The sequence below is a fragment of the Pteronotus mesoamericanus genome, unplaced genomic scaffold (genome assembly GCF_021234165.1).
Source record: "Pteronotus mesoamericanus isolate MK-2021 breed Mesoamerican mustached bat unplaced genomic scaffold, CSHL_Meso_final contig_27, whole genome shotgun sequence".
Lineage (NCBI taxonomy): Eukaryota > Metazoa > Chordata > Mammalia > Chiroptera > Mormoopidae > Pteronotus > Pteronotus mesoamericanus.
This window is the reverse complement of record NW_026555115.1, coordinates 26,053,102-26,079,060: the sequence shown is the minus strand read 5'-3', so window position 1 is coordinate 26,079,060 and position 25,959 is coordinate 26,053,102. Positions and strand designations below refer to the sequence as shown.

General features: G+C 40.4%; 1 protein-coding gene across 1 annotated transcript in view; it reads left to right on the top strand.

The window, feature by feature from the left end:
• Window positions 1-25,959, top strand: part of CD86 (CD86 molecule) — a 77,205-nt gene that overhangs the window by 29,378 nt on the left and 21,868 nt on the right. The window contains exon 2 of the mRNA XM_054574973.1: window positions 25,900-25,949. Coding sequence (XP_054430948.1) covers window positions 25,900-25,949 — 50 coding nt within the window. The remainder of the gene's footprint in view (window positions 1-25,899; window positions 25,950-25,959) is intronic.

Below are 25,959 nucleotides of genomic sequence, written 5' to 3'. Positions count from 1 at the left end.
CACTCTGTTGTCCTGTGTGCAGGAGTGTGGTCTGGCACAACTCAGTCTTATTTTTCAAGGGACATCAGAAAGGTAGACTTAGAGGTGGAATCTCCTGATTTTTACATATGTAATGCCCCAGTGGCTGGATGGGTTTGTTGGGCCCAGGCCACCAATTTTTATATCTGACATGTGTTATGCAAGAGAGTTTTAGAGGAGAGGAAGATCATTGTGAACGAAGTGGATTAGGAATATATTATATTCCAGGCTGTAAAGAATCAGAGCTAGAAGGGAAGAGGGCTGGGACTCCTTGTTTATTAACTTAATAAAGTTTTATTTAATGTTGAGAAAATGAAGATCAATCATATAGAGATCCTCTTTAGAAGCTAGTAAGGAAAGAGGTTTCCCCCTAGCTAACTTTTCTTACCATATAGCAGGCATTATGGTATACCATATTCTATCATATATTATTTTATGTAATCCTCACAACTCCTAGGGGTAGGTACTATCATTGTCCCCCATCTTTCACAAGTGAAATTTGAATCTTGGGGATTTTTTTAAAAGATTTTATTTATTTATTTTAGACAGAGGGGAAGGGAGGGAGAAAGAGAGGGAAACATCAATATGTGGTTGCCTCTCATGTGCCCCCCACTGGGGACGCAGCCCACAACCCAGGTATGTGCCCTGACTGGGAATCAAGTCGGTGCTCAACCCACTGAGCCATACCAGCCAGGGCCGAATCTTGGAGATGTTAAGTAACTTGCCCAAGTCATGTGGCTGATAACAGAGCCAGGATTCCAGACTTCCATCTGATTCTAGACCAAAGCTCTAAACAAGCATGTTATATATTATGGGAAATCAGGGGAGATATAGATTACTCTTAGTAGCAAGAAAGATTTGTGGATGGAAAGATGTGCGGTCAGAGAGAGCTGTGTTGTGTAAGGGTCTAAAACAGGCTCTGGCAGCCAATTGATAAAGGTAAGAGCTAGGGATCCATTCGTCTGGGGACAGAGGTTGAAAACTAAATGCTGGTAAACCAAAAATAGTACACAGACAAACAATAGTCTTTAAAAATAATTTTTAAAAAGAACTTCATTATTAGTTGTCAATACTTTAAAAATCAAGAGAAAGTCACATAAATTTGAATGTCCAGCTCCTCTGGGAAATCAGAATACTTAGTAACAGTGAGACCACAGTCACTTATGGCAGCAATTTTCAACCTTTTTCATCTCATGGCACACATAATAAAATTCTGTGGCACACCAAGAATATATATGTATATATTTTGCTGATCGGACAACAAATAGGTATAATTTTTATTCATTCTCACTGAATGGCTACTGTTGTGTTGGTTGTTGTCTTTTTTTTTTTTTTTTTTTTGACAGTCTAAGGAAAAGTAGGTCAGTGTAGCTGAGTAGCTGACTAAATAGTCAGGTTTGCATGGTTTAAAATTCTTGCAGCACACCAGTGTGCTGCGGCACACTGTTTGAATATCGCTCCCTTACAGTAACAACTAGTGAATCTGACAGAGGATGCTCAACTTCCAATAGGGTAAAAGCTCTCCTCTTTCCACATGGCCTACTTTGCTCATTTAAGTTCCAGCCAGGAATCTTAAGGTACTTGAGTCTTTTTTAAAACCTTGGTCTAGAAAGTGAAACATCAATGTGTGAGAAGGGATAACCAAATTGAACAACGCAGACGAAAGCTGTGAGTACAGAAGGTAAGAGTGTTTGAAAGTATGGACCCAGAACGACACTTTCTGAGGATGCCAGATCCTAAGGCAGAGGCCATTTATCTTATCCTCTTCTGGCTAGGTTGGACATGGTCCCAAGATCTTCAGCTGGGGATTGGAAAGAAGTGGATTGGGTGGGCGTGGGGAAAGAAGATTGATTGAGGGCCCAATGGAGAAGGTGGAAATTTGAGGGACATGGAGAATTTAGACCATGGGGAATAAAAAGTTAATGTGACCATTCAGTGGCTCAGTCAAGATTCTGTTTCCAAGAGAATTCTCTAGCTTGCTAAGTGTTCATGATTGCCAGGAAAACTAGTTAGAAAAAAGAAAAACAAACAAAAAAAAATCCTAACCCAGTCTCCTAAATGCCTCTAGTTATATTTTCACACATAGAGGCAGAGTGATTCCTTTGCACATTACTTAGGTGCCGACCTGAGGTTCCAAATCAGTTCTGGGAACCTTAGGAAAAACATTTCCTTAGATTAAAGGAACTTTGGACATGTTGCTTACTTCTCTAAGCCTCAGTTTCTTTAGCTGTCAGAAGTTTTAATAGTCTCAAATTTTTAGAGGGTAAGGATTAAGTGGGTGACTGGAGATATATGAAGTGCGTGGCTCAGAGTAGGAAGGACTAAATGATTGATTGCTGTGATGAGCAGGAGTGGGGCTAGGAACCTTACTGAGGTGTTATCCCTTAATCCTTACAGTGACCGTGTGAACAAGGTGTTATTTTCTCCATTCAACAATAAAATGAGGAAATTGAGGTTTAGAGAGGTTTAGTAATTTACTCAAGGTCACACAATTAGTAAGGGCCAGAGAGGAGAGACTTACTCAAAAAGTGCCAAACTATGCCCCCCCCCCAAAAAAGTATGCTGGTATCTGTCTGACAGTCTAAGATAGTCATATAACATTATTGGCTGGAAATTCAAACAGATTCAGTTCTATATCCTGCTAAAATTTTGAGGTTACCAGTTGTGTCACCGGGCAAGTGGCCTAACCTTTCTGCAACTCAGTTTCCTCATTTGTAAAACTTTGTATGTTTATATTGTATAGATTAAATGAAGTAATACAGTTAAAGTTCTTTGTGAGCAATCAGCTAACAGATATTAACTCCAGTAACATTTAATAGAACTGTTACTGTACCAGGAATGCTAAGGGGGATGAAATGTGTTCCCTGTCCTTGTGGAACTCAGGCCAGACATCCATATGAGCAGTGAAATTTTAACATTGAGGAAACTGTTATAACAGAAGAATAAATAATGTGATTTGGGAGAGAGTAAGACACAGATATGGTGATACAGATACAGATACGGAGGGAAGGATGGCTGGGACGGTTTCAACTGTAAACTGTGGAGTAATCTGAATCTCAAAGGAAAAGTAGAGTTTTGCAAACAGACAAGGCAGGAAAGGCATTCCAGGCAGAAGGAGCAGCTTGTGCAAAAGCAAAGAAGGCAAAATGTCTAAAAAGTCTGGGAGGATCAGGAAATAGTGAACATTTCAAGTGTGGCTAGAGGGTAAGCTATATGAGCTGACTGATAGAAGCAAATAAGAAAAATTTGATTCACGCTTTGAAGGGCCTTGTGTGCCTTGCTAAGAGGTATGACCACTAGCCCATGAGGAACAGAGAGCAAGTCTTTCAAGCAAGGACATTTTATAATCAGGTTTTTTTTTTAAATGAAAGATAATAGGGTAAATAATAGTGAGAGGGAACCAACCAGGAGGCTATTACAATAGTTCACACGAGAGGTGACATAGACCTCCCCAACCAGCTGCCAATGAATTGGAAGTAGGAGGTGAGAAAGAGAAAGTGAAGGGTGACAGCAATACAGTAGTGAAATCCAAGGTATGAAAATTGTTTAGTCCTGTCTTGCTTACCACAGTCATCCCAAAGGACCAAAACAAAAACAAAGTAAACCTCTTTTAAAACTGATCTCTTTTGTTTGTATGCAAATAGGTCATGCACAGTGAAAATGCAACTCAAAGTGAAATGAGGAGTACAGTATTTTGTCTCCAACTCACAAAATGCAAAAATTGAATTGGTTTACCAACGTTGTCCTTCTTAAACATTCTAACTTCTTTCATTAAAATGGTAGCCAACCAGTACAAGATTTATGTGTGATTGTTTTCCATCTTAAACCAGATTTGATGAAAACTATTTAAGGCTCTTTTCAAAAGAGGCCATCCCTTACTTAAGTCACTGAAGAGTAGAAGCAAAATCTTGTTTTCCTGGAGAATTTCTCTCAAGTAGCAACGCCACTGTGTTGTGGTGGACCTTTGCAATCTTCCAGATAAAGATGTGCAAAGAGAGCTGTAGATATTGCACCTCTATGGTTCTGCACCACCAACTTGAAAATTGCAAGTCCACGTTGTAACTGCATATCATAAGGGTTCTCAGAAGTCTTATGTGTTACTAAGATGACACAGGGAAGTGAGCATTTGGGGGTGCAATGCCCTGCCCTTGACCCTGTTGTGAAATGGAAGCTTTAAAAAATCCAGTTTTTTCTTTTTTAAATACAAGCTTAGTCATATTGGCTGTGTTCTGTATGCTGTAATCTATTTTATTTTAGTTTGTAGTGCATATTTTACTTATACTCTTATATAAATATTTTTGCATAAGAAGGTGTTTTCACAGATCTTCATGCTTCCCTAAATTTGAAATATGCTGCCATTTGTTAAAATGTGTTAGTTTTGTTATGTACTATATCCCTCCTCTACACACATAGGAAAAAAAAATGTGGACTTAACTCTTTAAGCAACATTTACATTTAGAATATTATTTAGAATATTAGAATATCATTTTATTCCTTCTGAGGTTATAAAGGAAATGGCAGGTGTCAGATGTTTTGTGAAAGAAATGACAGTTTCTCAGAATGTGTAAGTACATATCCTTAAGCAAACGGGGCACTTTAAATTCAGAGGCCACAATCTTCTGAATTTGGGTTTAACATTCCCAGGTAACACTGAAGATTGAAAGGATAATGGGTTTGGAATCAGATATTTACTTCGTTAAATTTGGAAAAGTGCCATCCCCCGATGTTGGTAGTTTATTGGTATCAACTTTTAAACTTGCTGCTGAATGTGTTTCATTCATCTTGGAAATACTTTACTTAGTTTTGTTATTTGTTAACACATCTTTTGTGTGTTTTATTATAAATCTTACTGATTAGCTAGAATATAGAAGCTAAAGATCATTTAGTCCATCCTACCCTTGAGTGAGTTCTCTCCCTTATGCCACCCATAATGGTCACGCAGACACTATGACCACTTAAAATATGAAGTGAAGGAGAACTGATATCTCTTGGAGAAGCCTATTCCTGAGATGGAGGGCCTGGGGAATTTTTTCTTAATTGTGACCTACATGTCCTAATAAATCTACCTCACTCTCTTAACATGGTGTTTATCATTAAGACATCATACTTAACTGAAGTTGAAAATTGCTTTGTACCTTGACGTTGGTGGCAAGGACCTTGATGTTGTTAGGTTGGTGTCTGTCTCTTACACTCACCTGCAGTCTCTGGGAAGGCAAGGGCCCTCTGCTTTTGCTCACCCTGGATCCCAGGACCAGCCCAGGGCCTGCATGCAATCTGGGCTGGTTAAGTATTTGTTGAATAAATGAAGACAAACTTAAAAAATAAAAATTCAAAATGGTGCAATTACATCTGTGGATGTTGAAGTGTTATTAGAAAATAAGAAATATTACTGAGATAAAATGATGGGTAGGAACAAATGTAAAGCATGAAAATGTGTGAATTTGTGTGTCACTAGAGTCTATAATTACTACCCGTTCTGATGGACACCTGGCACTCCTGAAGCTCTGCCCACCCCATTTCATGAGGTGTTTGTACACGGGCAGGCAAGCAAGGGGGGATTGCTTCTCTGGTGTGTTCTTGCTGTTATGATCCTGATCGCTAGTGTCTGTGGGGTACGTTGTGAGGCCTTCAGTTTCACAAGCTGCAGTCCTCTGGCTTAGGCTTGTTTCCCGACCTGTGATACAGTTCCTCACTGGCCCCTGGGGCCAGTCCCCCAGTGATGGGCCTTGTCCCACAGGGAGAAATGATGAGGTATCTCCACCCAGCACACTCTAGATATTACACTTCGCTGAAACTCCTGATTCTGGGGGTGCCACAGCACAACCCCACCCCATTCTACCATGTGTCCAGACCACTAACCCCTCTCAGACCCTGGGGATGGAAAGGTGGGCTCCTCCCTTGCTGGGGTTGGTCTCCCTAGCCTGAGCTCTACCCAACCCCACCTTCCTCAACTTGCCCACTTGCCAAACTGCTAAATTCACAGCCCATCTGAATGCCACGCCTATGCCTGGTACAACTGTACTCCTTTTTCTAAACTACACACATCGCAATGCTTACTCTTTTGACATTTTTTCTTAACCTCCTTTTATAATATATGCTAATGTAACTTTCAATCCAAATAAATGTATTTTGCTGCAGAAGTTGGGCGTCTTTTATTAACCCATTGTTTGATTTTCAGAGAAAGTGTAGAAAAGAACCTTTGCATTCACTTGGTAGAACCTTACAAATAACTGTCTTGCCTTTCTGAGTTCTTCAAGGACATCTAGACAAAAGTATGTCACTAGGTCCCAGTGTCTGTGTTCAGGAGTTGACTGAATACAAGTTAAGAAAAAATTCACTTAACCTTATTCTTTAGCATGCATGAATGATGGTTGTTAATTTGCATCAAGAGAAAGTAAATAAAAGAAGGCACCCCAGGGCAGTTAGAGATACCAAACCAACCAACCTAGGACAAGACGGTAGGGCCTGTGGTAGAGGTTATAAGATTGAAGGTCTCTCCCAACCTCGGCAACTCAGTTGTAGGACATAAATATTGAGGGGGCAAAATTGGGCTCAGGCAGAGAAAAAGACTCAATCTTTAATGCTTAACTGTATAAAATTTGCTTTTAATTGTAGGTCAAGGCTGTATTACCACCTCAAGAAAAAAACAACTTATTACATTTCTAAGAATGTTCCTCTAGAAACATGGAACTGAAAGCTTTTTTTTCTATTGATCTGGCCCTTAGAAAACAATGGGGCTTTTTCTTTAATTTACCTAAGGAATTGACATAAAAATCTATGGTCCCTGCACCAGAAATGTGCAGAAAATGTCAAAATAGAGGGCAGAAATACAAAACTGGAGATTTTTCACAGCAGCATACTGTGTATCGCATTTGATTACATGTGTGCAACATGGAGAAGTGAACTTTTGGACTGTGAAATTGATGCTAATTTTCTTACCCACTAGTCTTGAAGCCCTCTAAAATGTCACATTGTTAATTTAGTTACTTTACCAGGAATCAGTGCATGTGGTTAGTGTGTGTATTTTTTTAATGAATAGACTTTATTTTTAGAACAGTTTTAGATTTACAGAAAAATTAAGCAAATAGTACAGAGAATTCCCATATACCCCCCTTCCCTGCACAGTTTCCCCTATTTTAACCATCTTTCATTAGTGTGGTACACTTGTCACAATTAAAAAGTTGATTTTTGATACATTGTTAATAACTAAAGTCTATACTTTATATTAAGTTTCTCTGTGTTCCATAGTTCAATGGATTTTGACAAATTTATAATAATATACATCCACCATTACAGTGTCATAAAGAATAGTTTGACTGCCCTGAAAATCCCTGTACTCCACCTATTTATCCCTTCTCACATTCCCTGGCAACTGCTGATCTTTCTACTATCTCCATGGTTTTGTCTTTTCCAGAATGTCATTCAGTTGGAATCATACAGTATGTAGCCTTTTCAGGCTGGCTTTTTTCACTAGACAGAATACATTTAAAGTTCCTCTATGTCTTTTTGTGGCTTCATAGTGCATTTCATTTTAGCATTGAATTATATTCCATTGTATGGATGCATCATAGCTTGTTTATCCATTCACCTATTGAAGGGCATCTTAGTTGCTTCCAGTTCTTGGAAGTTATGAATAAAGTTGCTATAAATATTTATATGCAAGGTCCTGTATAGATGTAAGTTTCAATGAGCATGATTGCTGGATCATATGGTAGATTTATCTTAATTAAGCTTTATAAGAAACTGCCAAAATGTGTTCCCAAGTGCCTGTATCAGTTTTTCACTCCTGCCAGCAATGAATGAGAGTTCCTGTTGATCCACATTTTTGTCAACATTTAGTATTGTCATTGTTTTTTGGATTTTAGCCATTTGAATAGGTAGGTGTGTAGTAGTAGCTCGTTGTTTTACTTAGCAATTCCTTAATGACATATGATACTGAGCATCTTTTCACATACTGATTGCCACGGGTATATCTTCTTTGGCAAGGTGTATGATAAGATCTTTTGCCCATTTAAATTATTTTTTAATTATATTTTACATTCAATATTGTTTTGCATTAGATGTATAGCATAGCAGTTAGACAATCATGTGCCTTACATCATGGTCCCCCCCGATATTTCAAGTACCCACCTGGCACTGTACCTAGCTATGACGATATTATTGACTATATTCTCTATGCTATACTTTATATCTGTGTGACTATTTTGTGGCTACCAACTTGCTCTTTTTTTTTCTTTTCACTGAATTTATTAGGGTGACATTGGTTAACAAAACTGTATACAGGTTTTGGGTGCAAGATTTTACAACACATCTGTACGCTGTGTTGTGTGTTCACCACCCCAAGCCCAGTCTCTGTGCATCACCATTTATCCCCCCTACACTCTCCTCCATCTCCCTCCACCCCACCTCCCCTGGCAATCACCACATTACTATCTGTGTTTATGGGTTTTTCCTCTTCAATTTTCATTTCATAATTTCTCCCCCCCACTTTTTTTTTTCATAATTTCTTCACCTTTTTTACCCACGCCTCTAACCCTCCTCCTCTCTGGCAACCAACCATCAGACTGATCTCTGTATCTATGAGTCTGTTTCTATTTTGGTTGTTTATTCTTTTGCTCATTTTTAAATTGAGTTGTTTGTTTTCTCACCTTTGAGTTTTAAGAGTTCTTGGTGCATTTTGGATACCGGTCCTGTATCAAATATTTTACAAATATTTTCTCCCAGTCTGTGTGGCTTGTCTTTTCATTCTCTTAGCAGTTAGAATATTTATACTTTAAGGAGAAAGGGATCTAAAAATACAGTGTTACAATAGCAGCAAAAGGAAAACTTTATAGCAAATGTTTTATATTCTCTCTCAGGTTGTGTCAGGGAACCTCATCTGTGAACCTGGCAGTTTCATTAAAAGGGGAGAGTCAGAGCCTGGAGGCCGTGACTGACTATTCAACGTTACTGGAGGTTGTGCAGCAGGGCCGGGAAGGAGAACAGAACCTAACCCTGAGCTGCTTCACTTCTAAATTAAGAACAATTTGGGAAATGTTTACAGTCCAATCCTAGGCCCCTCCTGCATGCACAGGGTATGAATTTCTGTCCATGAATCCAAGTATGTAGGAGATTATCACTTTTTAACTTCCTTTAATTCAACCTAATACCACCTCTGAGCCCCCATTCTACTAGTTGGGCAGGAGACTCTGTTTTGATCATACAGGGTTCCCTTCCTCTCCCGCAGCCCAGGAAGAAATCAGAAAGCTTACCCAGAGCCTAGAAAGTGGTGAAAGGGCCTCTAATCCCTAATCCGTCCCTGTAGCCATTGGCAGCTTCACTTTCTAGCCCATGGTAGTCTGTGAAGTTGGGCAGCTCTCTGCCCCCATGTCGCAGTGAGGATTGACATTATCTGCTGAGGCTCGGACCCCTGAGCCAAAGGCACCTCCTCTGTAGGCATAAGACATCTGTCACGCCTGAGTTTTTTATCCCTTGGGGGCAGCGAGAGTGGGTGCTTGGTTCCACTTGGTTAACAGTATCCACACACCTCTTCCCTTCCTTCCCTTCCTCTTGCATCTCAAAAGCACTCTGACTCTTTGCTCTCACGTTCTAGGGTACTGTATTGTGTCTTCCAGGGGCTTCAACAAGAGTCCAGAAGTGCCTTTGACTATATGTTTCTTCTACTCCTTCCCCTGCAAAAATCACTGTCAAGAAAACTCAGAGAACAAACACTAATTAACATTTCAATAAATAATGCTGCTACAATTATTGGTGGAAACTATTTTTTCCTATACTGGCACCAACACCTAGAATACCTTTAGACTGCCTCTTGACCCTCTGGCCACAGGAAGCCATTTATAAATAGCAACAAATATATGCCTGAAATTGAAACATTCAGCTAAGTGTTCTTTAGATGTTTCCAAATGTCTACAGATTTCCAGTTTTGCCTCCCAGAGTTGATCTGATGTGGTCCCAGGGAAGTATCTCCTGAGCAGTGTTGAGCAAGAGCATCAGGAATGTATCTGTTTCTCCCACCCAGCTGCCATCTGTAGCCACTCCCTTCCTACTGCTTTTCCTTGTAGCATCTGCGTCCTCAGCCCTGAGAACATCCGGGAGTGAGGACTGGAGGAAGCAGCCCCACACAGAAAGCAGCTTTCTGAGGTTACCAGCAACTTCCTTCTCCCTAAACACAAGGAACTGATCTTCATTCTACTCCACCGCCTCAGCATTTGATGATTTTGACCACCATTTCACTACCATTGCTGTTGAAACTCCTCTGTCCTTGGCTCTTATAACCCTTGGGTAAGGCCTCCGTATCAGATTTTTGAGTGGCACAAGGCTAGAGGGATAACTAATACAATGGATGGAATGTATGGGACTCAGAGTAATTTTCATTGGCCCCAAACACTGACACACAAACAAGATGGGGACAGCAGGTGGTGATCTGACTTGACATGTAAGAAACATCTTACTGGTCATGGTGAGCCCTGACCAGTGCGGCTCAGTCGGTCAGGCATCATCCCGCAAAGTGAAAGGTCTCTGGTTCTATCCCGTCAGGGCACGTGCCTGAGTTGCAGTTTCGGTCCGCAGTAGGAGTGCATATGAGAGGCAACCAGTCAGTGCTTCTCTCTTATGCTGATGTTTCCCTCCCTCTCTTTTTTCATCTCTTCCCTCTCTCTAAATATAAATAATTAAAATCCTTTTAAAATGTTTTAAAAAATTATGGTCAGCCAACCCCCCAATGCAACTGCTTATAGGTTAATTTGATCTCTGACTCATTAACAAAAGAGATATTATTGCCCATACCATCCTGTGAGCCCTCTCTTCAAAGAGGTATGTTGACAAATTCAGGGAGACGGATGGCAGAGGGGGATCCACCAAGTTGATTAGGTCTAGAGACCAAATCATAGGAGGAACAATTGAGGACATTGATTATATTTAGTTGAGAAAAGAGACTATTCAATAAATTTATAAAATCTGCTCTCAAGTATTTCAAGGGTTTTACATAAAGCTGAAAATTAATATATGTTCTTGTAGTTGCAGAAAACAGGACAGGGCCCACTTGATGATACTTATGGGGCTGGGGAGTAAAGGGTGGGAGATTTAGGATTATTATTAAATAAGACCCTTATAACTGTCTTATCAACTAGTAAGTTTATCTAACATAAATGAGAAAGCAAAGACTGGATATATCCATCTATTGGAGATAACATCATCAAGGTCCTTGCTTGAGCGAGAGACTGGAATGACTCCTGAGATCCCTTAAATAACCTTGCAACTCTAAGTCATAGGATAAGAGAATCCCATGACAACACCATATCATCTTTTATTTCTGGGGCCTGGCTCATGACATTGAGGGAGGCTGCTCTAAGAGGAAACTGAAATGAGTAGATGAGGAAGGGATATGGAAAAGAGAAAACAATAAAACAACCTTTTTGTTTTTCAAAAAGAGAACCTGCTATATGCCAGAATCTGTGCTAGACACCATATATATGTTATCCTACCTCACAACAAACTCACGAGATATTTAACATTACTTCTAGGAGGAAGCTAAGGCCCAAAGAAGTTAAATAACTTCCCCAAGAACACACAGGCATTAGCTAGTGGAGCTATGATTTGAACACAGGTCTCTGATTGTTAAGCCCAGTGTGACATGTTATTTTTACCCATCCTTTATTTACCACAAATAATACTGCTTTGAAAGAGTTTTAGCATGAAACATAAAGATTCTGTGTAAAATAAATTTCCTTAAAATTAAGAGAAAAAAACACTGTATAACAAATAATATTGACTTTACATGGATATGAAGTGGTTCTTGTACTAGAAAGAGTGAAGTTTGGGAAATACTACTCCAAATATTTTGATAGCAGGACTTCCCAATTTACCCTATCTTATATTTTGAGCACTGAGTACAAGGAAAGGAAAGAAACTTAAAGACTAAGTTGAATGTTGAAGGTGAATTAATTTTCCTGTGCTCTGACGGGTAGGTAATTTCATGTGTTACAATAAGGAAACCAAATGGACCTTGCAAATAAAAAAAAGTTATGATTGTAAAATCCAGAGGAAAACCCCAGGTGGAGCCTATTCGAATAAAGGATGAAGTTTCCAAGGTATGCATGTACAATGGCTGAGGGGAAGTGATGACCCTGTGAGTCAGGGCCCAGGACCCACACTGGAGTCCAGTGGGTTTGAGGGGCCCTGGGGGGAAGGTGGTGGGGTTTACAGACCTGTTTTGGGAAAAATCATATAACCTTTCCAGTGATAGAAGGAAGATCGTTGTTGAAAGTTCAGTTAAAATTGGAAAGTCCTAAAGGAAAATAAGAAAGTAGTAATGAAGGCTAAAGAGCTGCATGCCATGCTCTGTGCCCAGTGATTTACATGCAAGATATCATTTATTTTTCACAACAATATAGCAAGGAAGTTATTACATTTCATAGAATAGAAGAATGAAGCTGGAAGATGCTAGGTAACTTGCCCAAGGTCCAGGATTCAAGCCAGGATTTATTTAATCTTGGTGCAACTGTTCCAAACCTGCCTGCCTCCCCTGAGGCACACATCTTCGCTTGAGTGGGCTTCCTCAGCCCATACAGCAATAGCAGCTTTCACTTTGTCGCTTAATTTCTCCAGCCATGCAGGACACAGCTAGCCTCCAAGAGAGAGGGGGAGGCCTGCTTTGAAGAGGGTTGCCTCTCTCCCGAGCTCAAATGCTGCAGACTTGGAGGCACATAAATGTCTGCCACATTGAGCAGAGGGCTTTGCAGAGCCTGATCCTGTCAGAAAAAGAAGTGATGGGTGAGGGGACAGGATTATATATGTAAAGCCTGTCCCTGCTTGAAGCACTAGGCTAGGAAAAATCCACTGGACATTCACACACATTTTACACTTCTGCTTTGACTTGTTCCCACTCTCAAGAGTACCACTCACTTCCAGGAATAGCAGACTGAGGTAATAGAAACATTCTATAGTAGAGCATCTAGGAATAGATTGAGATAATATGGAAATAGGGGCTGTGTATATTAATTGGCTGCTAGCAGGACCTGTGGAGAGGTAGGCACTCAATGAATGATTTGGGGAGGAAGGCAGCAGGTGAGACACCTGGTCTCCCTGTTCTCTCTGGTCGAGGACTGTGTCTTGCAGTCCTCCCAAGCCAAACCCAGTGCCTGGCATATGGCCACCCAGTAAAACGGTGGTTAAACAGAGTTGAATCTTTACCCATGGGCCTCAAGGCTGCACCCCTGGATTTGTCCATCTGTTAGGGAATGTCTTTTTCATGTTTGTGGCTGGGGCTGTCTTTGGGGGGTTTCCTCAGGGCTTTACACTCACTCTCTGAGAGTGCATTCATAGTCATTATGATCAGTGGAAAAGCCCACCTGCCAATCTTATCTGGAACAAGAGCCCGGCCCTTTCTGTGGTGTTATTTCTCTCTAGTCAGTTCCCCTTTCTGCATTTGCGCTCTGGCCTCAGTTCTAACATGTTTTATCTCTACAAGGAGTGTTAGGAAAAATGGGTAGCTCACAAAGTCTCCTCTTCATTTATTCTTGATACCTTGCTTCTGTGTTCCTCGGGAATGCCACTGGGCTTACACATCTGGTCTCTGGGAGCTGCCGTGGATGGGCAGTTGTGACAGGTATGTTCTTATGAAGCTTGTGTGCCTGGGGAGCATGGTGTGGGATAAAGCTGCGTCTGTGGTAGATGTTCAGAGGTGGGGCTGATGGCCAGTAAGGGAGTGGGTAAGAAAGGTGTGGAATACATGCTTAATACCTTTGACCTTAAGGCTTGATTCTCAGACTGGCTACATTCGAGGTGGGGCATTACAAAACCGTTTTTCAGCCAAATTCCTTTCTCTGCTTTGGTGAGCTTAGTGACAGGACAGGCAGGAAATAGAAGGGGCCACTTAACCGACAGCCACTCTTGGCCTTTGAGTACTGGGGGCTCCAAGTAGCTCTGCTCTAGGAGAAGCTATCCAAGGATACTGGCCATGCCTGAGCCATTTGTGCCAGTGGGAAGTCCGGGGAGAGGGCAAGAACAAAACCCACAGCCTCTGCAGTGACCTCTGCTTTCTTCTTTGGTCTTTCCCTTCTCTCATCCAGAAGTCTTTCCCCATTTATTCTTCCCATCCAAGTGCCCCATCCCAATATTGGCCCCTCTTGACACCAGAGACCCCAATAGCTCATTTGGAAAGAAATAGTCTGGGCAAAAAAAAGAGCCCAGGCCGTGGTTTACTGTGTTCTGTATACCATGAACATATTTGCATTTGCAAGTAGGCTTAAAATAATGCCTCCACTAATTATTTAAGGTTCTGGAGAGACAGGTGAACATAATTTGGGGTCAAGGGAACTTCCCACTACTCTCAAATTTTTATACCTAAGGAGAAGATCTCTTTCTCTGACATGCAACCTCAATTTGGGGACAAAGACTCTGAACTAAAGTAAACCTATTTAATTATGTGCACAGGTTCACAGTTCTATATTATGTCTTCTGTTTGTTGTTGTATGTGCCGCTAATGCTATTTACAAGAGCTATCCTGTACATAATGAAAGATTTTATAAATCTCTGTTCATTCGTGTGCTTTAAATATATTTATTGAGTGCTTACTATGTCCCAGGTACTGGGTTGCAACAGGGAACATAAAAGACATAGTCTCAATACTCTTGAAGCTTCTAGCTTGAAGGGAAAATAGTCACACTAAAAATGACTGTATAGCGACAGTCCTTTGAAGGGAAGGAAATAGTTCTTTGTGATTGTGCTCACTGTTTAATAACTATGTCATTGAGTTTGATATTTTGGTAACTCTGATATCCCTGGATGTTAGATGTCCCTTTCTGATGGAGGTGAGGATTGGTTTTTATGAAGATGAGGTAGGGTTGGGGGCAGGGAGGGGAGGGGAGAACATGAAACGTGAAAAGGTGAGCAGGGACAGATTCTTTAGGAGAAAATCAAGGCTCAAATTCCATGTTTCAAATACCAGATAGAGGTGGGAGTGAGTTTAGGGGTTTCTGGGCCAGGAGAGTGAAGCTGTGAGGAGACAGAGCTAAAGCAAAACATGTCTGAAACAGGCAAGGAGGGTGCTGGGGAGATTAGTGGGTGGTTATCCAGAGTCCAAGCCAGTGTTGACAACTCGTCTTTTGTGGTGAGGCAGATAAGAGTATTTGGGAGGCAGGCAGGAAGGATAGAGCCTTAGGCTGGGCACACAACCTTTATTGGACCCTTATCTTCATCTCAAACCCACTATAGAAACTGGTTTCTAACTGTGCATCTGCATGTACTCAGGCTGAGGTTTGGAAAATAGATGCCATTTTGAATATGTGTTGAGGAAGAAAAGCATCTTCTGTACTTCTCATCTCCCCGTCAAGATGGGAAATGTCCCATTCCCTGTTCTCCTTTTGTGAGTATGGTTCCTTTCTGAGTTCCATTTCCTACTTAGATAAATTAACTTGAACTTAACTTTTAATGCCTAAAAACAACAACAGCAACAACAACAACAACACACATTTCTTCCAGCTTGCACTTGTATTTTAACAGGGGCTTTCAAAAATGCCTTAACCCAAGGAATGAGTAATTTGGAAATTCCAGGGTAGGGATGGTACTCAAAATGAGGAGAAGGGGACACCTCTCAAACTGTGCCTCTGAAACATTGACTTTCTCTCTTTGACCATGATTCTGGTTCCGAGAGAACAGGAAGGGCTGGCTCCCTTAGGTGGCCAGGATTGTCATGGCTGCCTTAAGGCACCTATGAAACTTTCCATGATGCTTACCCATAGGCACTTTTTGGCAAAATGGAAGAAGTGGTTTCCAAAGCCATTGACAACTTGAAAAAGGCATGATCCTTGACATAGAAAGGGAATGGGTGAGGGAAAAAAATAGAAAAATCCTCCAAAAATGGGGGTCCGAGGGGATTTGCTCCAAGAAGAAATTAGAAACCAAGTCAGATATATGATACAGCCTGAGCTGGAAGAAGATGTGGCTGGTGGGGGAGCTCAAGGAAAGCAGAGCTCAGGATGGTGACATGTATCCATAGCCAAGGATCTCGTGTGTCTACCAGACACCGGAAAGTGTTCATGTTTTCATCAAGGCATCATTGACACACATAGCTTCTTTGTCATGCTTGTTCAGCCTCTTCATCCCAGGTCCATGAACCTTTAATACTGGCTTTTTTGATTACTCTGATATCAGCTCTCACCTCTTTCCTCAGGCTACTGATAGGCTTATTTTCTTTAAACTTTCATTATATGATTTTTCTCCTCCCAAACTATTAATCTCAAGCTCCTAATTCTCTATCAAATCAAATATAAACTTATCTGAGTTTCTAGGCCCCATTAAACTATCCTATCCTAGTTATAGAACTAATTTCTCATTATTTGTCCAAAGTCTACCTCTTTTCTAGTCTAGTCAGCTTTTCTTATTATCCCACAAAGAGGCATGATCATTCTCCCATTTTCATGTGTCCTTTTAGACTATTATATTTTACTGTGGCTTAGAAATTTACCAATGCTTCTTATACCAATAAGAAGCATTAAACATAGGGTTATGCCTCTGTTCTTGTACGTGTGCATGTGCACGTATGTATCAGGAATATGAGTGAAATATTTATCCTTTTGAACTCAACCCAACATTTAAAAGTGGTTCATTCGGAGATAGTAGTTTTTGGAGACATCAGCTGGATGCCTAAGATGGAGGGTTGTACTTCTTCAAGAATCTGTTTGAAAGGCTCTATTGAGGAGAATTTTGGCAGTTTACAAAGCCTTTTAAGGACAGAGGCAGAAGGCCACCACGCTGAGTTCTAGGCAATCAACAATTACTAATGTAAAAGGAAAACAGCAATTCTCTGAGAAAGTTCTGTTAAGCAATGTAGTGGCAATGCTCAGGAGTGAAAGTATCAGAATGAGTAGGCTTAGTTGGAGCCAACACTAAGTAAAAGCATCATCTGCTCTAACAGAAATGAGCTCTCCTGCAAACACACCCTGCCTAGCTCACCATGTTCTGTTATCAGGGTACAGTCCTGAGACCAAGTCTGACCTGCTTTTAAACCTTCACCTCCCATTTTGGACTATAGGATTGCTCTCTTCTGAAGCCCTGGACCACTTATAGTCAGCTCAGCAGATCCTCCAAACAGGGGGATTCTCCAAATGTGCCATACCATACCATGCCATACTAAAAGTTAGAGAAATGGACTCAGGATGAGGGACAGGGAAAGGTGGTGTGTTCAGGTCATCTACTTTATTTTTCCTCATTTCTTGGAATGTAATGAGAATCTTAAGGGAAACTTAAAAAATTGTAGAGTTCAACCACCCACACAAATCAAGAATCCCTCCTAAAATGGTTGAGTGATTCTGGTGATGAAGGAGCTCATTATTTCACAAGAACATCCAGTCTTTTTGGGTGTAGCACTCTATTCAAAGTTCTTCATTATCTGAAATCAAAATCTGGATCCCTGTAACTTTCAATTATTAGAACTACTTGCCCTCCAGCAACATTGTGTGTATTGTCCCACAGGAGGGCCTTTAAGTATTTACAGACAGCTGTCATGTACTTCTTCAAGTTTATTGCCCCCAATTCTTTTAACTGTTCCTCATTTGACACACTTTCAAATTATTCTCTAATGAATTGTGCTGATCCTTCTCTTGATAAGCTCTAATTTTTCATTGTCATTTAAGTATAATCAACCTCACTGAACATGATACCACAAGTAATGTGGTCTGATAAGTACAGAATATAGTGGCCAAATACTGCACTAAGATTAGAATTTTTGGTTAGCCATGCCACACTAACATGTATGTGATTTTTACATTTAATGTGGGTAAGCTACTTCTCTATTGACCATTTAGTCAACCTCACAGCTGTTATTTTAAAACTTAAGTGAGATCCTCATGAGACTCATCATGTTAGTATCAGACTCTCTTTTAGGGATTTATGAGTATTATTTATTCAGCTGATGAACTGACCCAGTAACTCTGGCTCCGTTTTGTGTCATCTGCAAACTTGAAAGAAGAAGCATGATTTTTGTGCTTTCATTCATAGTTTTAATAAATAAGTGAAAGTGAAAAAGTAAAATACCACTTTGATATAGTCTATTAAACAAGAATGATTCCTGGCACTTGAATAAATGAGTGAACCAATCAATACCTGGTCCTCATCCCCCATATTTAATCTGTCACCATATCCTGTTGATTATAATCCTAAGTATTGCCTGAACCTATCTACTTCTTTATCCTTCTGCCCCTTCCACCCTAGACCAAACAACCACCTTCTTTCACTTAACTGACTGCCAACTAATTGGTCTCCTGGCATCTATTCTAGCTTCCCTACTGTCCATTTGCTACACAGTAACCAGAGTCATCTTTTCAAAATGCAGACCTGATTATGTCACTCCTCTGCTTTAATTTCTTCAGTGTTTTACATTGCTCTCAGAATAAAGACCAAATCCTTAACTGACCCATAAAGTAAGCATGATGTGGCCCCGCTGACCTCTCCAGGCTTGTCTCCTGCCTCTCTTATCACTTTAGCACATCAACCTTGGTGCCTTTGCATATGCTGTTTCCTTTGCCTAAGAATATTTCCAAACCATTGCCCAACCTTTCACCTACTTAGCACCTATTCAGCCCATTCTGTTTACCTATTGGTGCATTACAAATTGCCCCCAATTTTAGCAGCTTAACACAATGAATATTTTACTCTCTCTCTCTTTCAATGTTGTGGGTTAGAAATTTGCTCAAGCTTCTAGGTGACTTTCCTGTTTCTGATGACATCAACTAAGGTCACTTGGTGTTATTAAGCTAATGAATGGACTTATCTAGAGCTTCACTGTCTAGTTTGGTAGTCACTAGCTGCATGTGGCTACTGATCACCTGAAATGTAGCTTGTCTTAATCAAGATGTGCTGTAAGTGTAAAATACCCACAAAATTTTGAAGATTTCATACAGAAAAAGAATGTAAAATTTCCATTAATAATATTTATATTGATTTCATGTTGAGATAATAATATTTTACATATATTGGATGGAATAAAATATACTATTAAAATTAATTTTACGTATTTCCTTTTAATTTTTTTTAGTGTGGCTACTAAACATTTTCAAATTATGTGTCTTGCCCTATATTTTTATTGGACAGGGCTGATTTAGAGCAAGGGAGCTGTTTTTTTTTCTATAAAAGGCCAGACAGAAAGTATTTTCAGCTTTGTGGCCATATAGCTTCTATCACAGCTACCCAACCCTACCATTGAAGTGCAAAAGCAGCCAGAGACAATAATTAAATAAATGGATATGCTTGCGTGCTAACAAAACTTTATTTATAACTATAGCCGGTGGCTAGATTTGGTCTGTAGGCTGCAGTTTGATGACCTCTGATGTAGAGAATTTAAGCCACATCCCTGGCAGATGGGCAGAGATGGCTGGAAAGCAGGACTCAGTTGGGACTATTGACCCAAACACCTACATGTAGCCTCTCTGGCACAGTGGTCTCAGGGTAGTGTCTCAGAGCCCCAGAAAGTGTATTCCAGGAAAGAGAAAAGCTGCAAGCTTCTTTTCATCTAGCCTCAGAAGTCCCAAACCTCTCTTCTGCACATTCTATTGATCAAACAAGTCTCTGAAACTAGCCCAGCTTCATGGAGATCTGAGATCCCACATCATCATGGGAGGAGTCGCAAAAAGTGTGTCCACTTTTAATCTACCACATTGTTCCTCAAATTTCAGTTCAGATTGCTCATGTTATAGGCTCTCAAAATATCATGGACCTCTCCTTTGTAGCACTTGTCATCATTATAATTTTACATTTACTCGTGTGAATATTTGATCATTATCTTGCTCTTCTTCTTAACTGTAAGCAACCCCATGAAGGGAGCTGTTTCTGCTTTTCTTCATCATTCCATTCTCAGCATGCTCAACAATATTAGGGCACAGCTTTTCAGCCATGTAAATGTGCTAATATCAACCCCATATTTCCCCATACTGCTCTTAAGCATATCATAAGACACCCTGTCATAGCCTCATGAAAATTCAGGTACATTCAATTCCCAGAACTCTTCCTAATTTGCAGTTAAGAAACTTTATTTTAAAAAGAAGTAAGCCTACCTTATTCTTCCTAGTACCTCAAAGGTAGTACTAGCTGCTCTAAAGGTACAGATGATAGCTTCAGGTTCTGGTGCTCTGAGAAGTAATCCACGCAGCATGTCCCCCCATAGGAGAGCCACTTCTCCTATGGGGGGACATGAAGGCCCCGCGAAAATTGTGCTCCTCCTGTGTGTCACTCTCCTCTCACCTTGCTGACAGCGCCAGTCCATGAGCCTACCTTTGTCCAGTCATGGTATCAGCTGGCGAAGGCAAAGAGTCAGGCCCTGAGTCCTGGGCTGAGGCCAACCTAATCTTCCCTCCACAAGGACTGTGGTGTCCTGTTTTGCTTGGAACAAGGACTCTTGTATTTGCTGGGTGGAGATAAATGTTGCCACCTCCCACACTTGTCCTGGAGCTTGAATTATATTTATTTGTGGACCCTGCCTGTTTTTTTAGAACTGGGTGAGTGACAAAGGCCTATATACACACCTTTGTATTCCCCCCAAAACCTCTAAAACAAGCCTGACACTGAGTAAATTCAGTAAATGTTTGCATGAGAGCTGATCTCAGTGAACAACCTTCCTAAGACAGCAGCAAATTTATCAGCATTTTTTCCTAGTACCCTGATCACCACTAATACTCTGCACAAAGTTGTGAAATAGGGAACATTTTTGTTTGTTATTCCCCAACTTCTGCCTTGGAATCCTTCCCTCACCTCCCCTGTCATCCTTTCTGTACGTCCCTGTCCCACCCAATTGCTGGCCAGCACCCGTGCACATCCCTTCACGATGCCTTTTGCCTGAAATACACCTTAACAGTGTGCTTCAGACCTGAGACGCCAAAGATCCCTTCTGTATTTCCTCCTTTTCCATTTGGAAACGTGAATATTTCCAAATACATTTGCCCAGAGCTCTTCTGGGTGAGGCTTAGCTGGAACACAGTTACATGTGCCTGGAGCTAAACCTATCACAGGAAAGTGATTACCTGTCCCAGGGCCGGAGGGAAGCGGAGGATTCTCCGCCTGGCACTTAGTGGGTGCTGAAGCAATATTTTTGGAATGAATAGGAGCTCAGGATAGAAATTCTCCTGATACAAAGGGATACTTCTGGTCCCCTCCCACCACCTGCCCAGCATGTTTCCCTGAGTAGCACACTCTGATTCCAGGAGCCACCATCATACCTGGCCCTGGGGATGTGCAATCCTGTGTTATTCTGAGAGTGGGCAGAATCAGAATCCTTTCCACTTGCAGAATCCTTTTCCTGCAGCAGCTGAAACTGGCTGGAACTTTTAAAAGGACTACACTGGTGTTTAGAAAAGAACACAGTGAGGTTGCATGGGTTTAAAATCTTAACTCTTGTCATTTACCAGCCTGGTGGCTAGGGCAAGTTTTTTAACTTCTCTTGGCTCCATTTCTTCATCTGTAACATGGAGGCAAATAATCCCATCTTATTGTGAGAACTAATAGTATAGCCACTCAGCTGAAGCTCACTTACATTCTATGATGGGCCAGGCATGTAAAGTAAGGGAAAGTGTTGTACTGTGGTTGCTCTTCTTTGGTTTCTGAAGTGAATCTCCAACTACATGGAGCCTACTCATTTCAGGTTTGTGACCAGTTCATGTACCTACAGACCTTATTCTGCTCCTAGCTGACGGAAATCTCTCAGAGACTCTCCCCTGTAAATTCTTAGGTTCTTTCCTTCCCCATTACCATTTCTGCTCTCTCCCTCCAAAAGCAAGATTTTCTACTTTGCAGGCCCTCTGGAAATGACTTGAGGTTGTGCGTGAGACCTTATTCCTGAGAGAACAGTGGCATTTCTGTTCTTTTTCAGAGCCAACAACATTTAAGAAACTGGCTTACTAGCTCTACTCCCCTCTCCTCTGCCAAACACACACACACACACACACACACACACACACACACACACACACACACACACTGGCTAGAGTTGAAATTCTTCACATGGGCATTTATACTTTATAAAACAGAATGATGGCCACCTTGAGTGTTTTAGCATCATATTTTACTTGGGTCTCTGACAAACTGGTGTCCAAAATGCATGCTCCAAATTAATGTTAGTGAAGTTTACTAGGACTGTCCCAGCTGGGCCAGGATTTTGAAGAGGGGTGTGATCAGTGTCCCCAAATCATTGAAGGGCTTTGGCAAAGTATGTTAGGCTTACTCTGGGCAGTTCCAGAGGAAGACAAGTATCAATGAGAGGAAGTTAACAGGAGGCAGATTCTCACTCAGGAGAGGAGAGTTTCCAAACAGAGAAGTCAAAAATGGTGCTGACTTCCTTGTCAGACCCAGCGTTCCTTCCCACTATATGACTTGCAGTGATGGAGCATTTATCCAGGATTTCCCAGGGCCAGTAATTTTTGGTAATTATTTGAATTCAAAGTGATTTGTTAAATTTATAGCAAAATATAATTTTATTTTGTGCCTTTTTTCAATACATCATGTGGGGGCAGGGAGCAGAATCTTTGATTAGGTTTAGCATACTGATTATTTGTTTGAAAACAATGGGAGATTCCTATGTTAGGTGGGAGTTCAGATTCAAAGGTCTCCCAGTCCTTGGATTCTATGTTAAATATGATGCTGAGAGTGGTTTAATATGAGGAAGTGCACAAGAATCAAATAGAAAACTTTGTTTTCAGGGTCTGCCATTGAGTGGTGTCAGCTGTGGCCCAACAGATAAAGCCAACCTCTGAAACCCACTGAAATCACTAGAAGTAGGGGAAGAGAGCAATCAGGAGCAGTGTGAAGTTTGTGTGTTGAACACCTACTGTGTGCTTTAACTACTGAATATATTTGCAACTCATTGTTACAATGCACTAATTACTTTCTATTTAGTCACTAATTAGCACTAATTGTTAAATACAAAACAGATCCTACAAATCAATAAGAAAAATAAGGAAAGGGCCAAAGACCCAAATTAAAAGTAGGCAAGAGAAATGTATAGCATAGGAAATATAATCTCTTATACATTTGAAAAGATGCTACTTGTAATAAAAAAAAATTCATTTAAAAATCACGGTGAGAACTACCTCACACCCATTGAGATGACACACACACACACACACACACACAAAGATAAATGTTGGCAAGGATATGATGAACTTTTGTGTCCTGCTAATGGGAATAGCGCAGCTGCTATGGTAAACAGGATGGCAAGTCCTCAAAAAACATTACAATAGAATTACCATGTGATTCAGTACTTCCACGTCTGAGTATATGCCCAAAAGAAATGAAGTATTTGTACACCCATGTTCATGACAGCATTATTCACAATAGCCAAAAGGTAGCAGCAACACAAATGTCTATCAACCAATGAAAGGATAAACAAAGTGATATATATATATAGACATATTTTACATATGTGTATGTATAAATATATACATACACACACACACATACACACACACATATATAAAATATTCAGCCTTTAAAAGAAAGGAAATTTTGGCACATGCTATAACATGGATGAACTGTGAATACATTATGCTAAGCGAAGCAAGACAATAACAAAAAGACAACTACTGTATGATTCCACTCTATGTGAGGTACTTACAGTAGTCAAATTTATGGAGACAGAAGGTAGAATAGTGGTTTTCAGTGGCTGGGGGAGAGGAGAAGGGAGTTATTGTTTACTGGGTATAGAGTTTAACTTTTGCAAGGTGAAAAGAACTCTGGAATGAATGGTGGAGATGATAGTTGCACAACAATGTGAATGTATTTAATACCACTGTACACTTAAAAAGTAGTAAGATGATAAATTTCATGTTATGTATATTGTACTACAATGAAAAATAATTTTTAAAACTACAATGAGATGTCATTTTAACTTTATTGATAAAGATCACAAATTAAAAAACATACTGTATTGGCAAAAGTGATGTGAAAATAAGCACTGTCATGTTTTGTTGATTGGACATAAACATATAATCTTAGGGGAGAACAATTTTTCAATGTCTGTGAAGATTAAAGTTGCAGTTACCCTCTGACTCTAGGAAGATAGCTTACTTCCACATGTGTGATTTGACATATGATCAAGGTTTTTCATTGCAACAAAAGATGGGAAACAACCTAAATGTCCCTTGATGGAGCCTAGCAAAATAAATTATTACTATCCAATAGAATACAACCAAATAATAAACAACTGTTAGAATTAGGATACTCAGTATGGGGTGATACAGAACATTCTCCAAGGTAGGGTGGTAAGTTAGTAAAAGTATGTGTACTGTGCTACCAGCTGTTTAAAAATAAAATGAAAAAAATATGGGCCTATGTTTTTATTTTGTTTTGTCTAAAATAACTGCACGTAGAAGCAAGAAACTGTGAACAGGTAACAGTGATCATTCCAGTTATGTCTACAGGGAAAACTAGGCAGCTAGGGGACAGGGTTGGGACAGAGACTTGTTTACTCTTTCAGGGAATTTGACTATAAAAAAAAGAAACTGAAAGCAGTAGCAGAAGGAACTACTGTGAAGAAGGGAGAGGATGGTAAGCAATTTAGTACCATACGCAGGTATGATGTATTCAAAAATTTTTAATTAAAAAAGAGAGGTTATAACCTAGAAGGGAGAAAACAAATAGACACTTTTAGCCCAAAGCACTGTGCTGAGTGCTGTGGGGAACAGAGGAAGGGGATCTAACATAGCCCAAAGGGATCAGGGATGGCTTCTGGATGATCCACCCCAAGGAAGAAATTTCTGCTATTGGATCAGAAATAGTTGTGTATCTTTTCCTAAGTCTTGGTTTGTTTGTATTTTCTAAACAGATCTATTAATGAATTCACCAATTAGGTTTTCCTTTCACTTTGGCTGTTAAAAACTATAAGCCAAACCTGTGACCTGCACCATGCAGGGTGGGCAGATTTCTATGGTAAGCATTTAGCATTGGCCTTATACTTGGCTCCATTTTATATTCCTGCATTTGGTTTGCTCTTCACCTCTTTATTGTGTTGTTATCTTTCCTTATTCTATGCTTCCCTGTAAGCCACTCTGTAGCCTTTTTGGTCTCAGCTGGGGTAACTAGGTGAGTGCAGAAAGAGGAAGAAAGAGAAGATGGAGGTTTTAGAGCAATTCCTGTCATCTTCATTGGCTTTATCATGTAGATTAAGTGAATAGTGCCACTGTTCCCAAAGTGGGGTCCTCACACCAAGAGCATCAGCATCACCTGCGAGTTTGTTAGACATGGATTTCACCCAGCCTACTAAATTGCAACCATATCTGCTTTAACATACTCTCCCGGATGATTTTTATGCACATTAAAGTTTGAGAACCACAGGGAAACCAGAGGAACATTGATTCATGAACATGTACTTTCTGTTTGCTCCATCATACCCACTGTGTTGGCGAAGATGAGCAATAAACAATGCCAAAAATTTCATAGCTTAATGCAAGAAAAGTTTATTTTTTGCTCATGTCACAGTCCAGTATGAATCACCATAGGGTGGAGAGAGCTCTCTTGTTAATTTGTTCTGCAAACCAGCTTCCTTTCACAACGAATCTTTGCCATCCTCTACACTCTTAGACTCCTCTGGATGTTCTGCATTCAAGAAGCCAGGGAGGAAGGAAAGAGAAAAGATAAAGTGGCAGGTCTGAAAGCAACACCCAGTTTTTCTGCCCACAATTTCATTGGCAAGAACCTAATGACATGATCCTCTTAACTAAAGGGAAGGCTGGGAAATAGGGCCTATCTGTGGGATAGGAGGAAGAGGAGATAGCTTTGGTGAACACATAGCATAGTCTCTACCATACCCAGGGACCTAAGTGAATCTCAAACTTCACTTGTCATATTTGGTTTTCAGTTTAATTTTCTAACAATGTTTTATCTTTTCTTTTCTAACCCTAGCACTATGGGACTGAGTACCACTGTCTATGTGATGGCTCTCCTGCTCTCTGGTAAGCATCT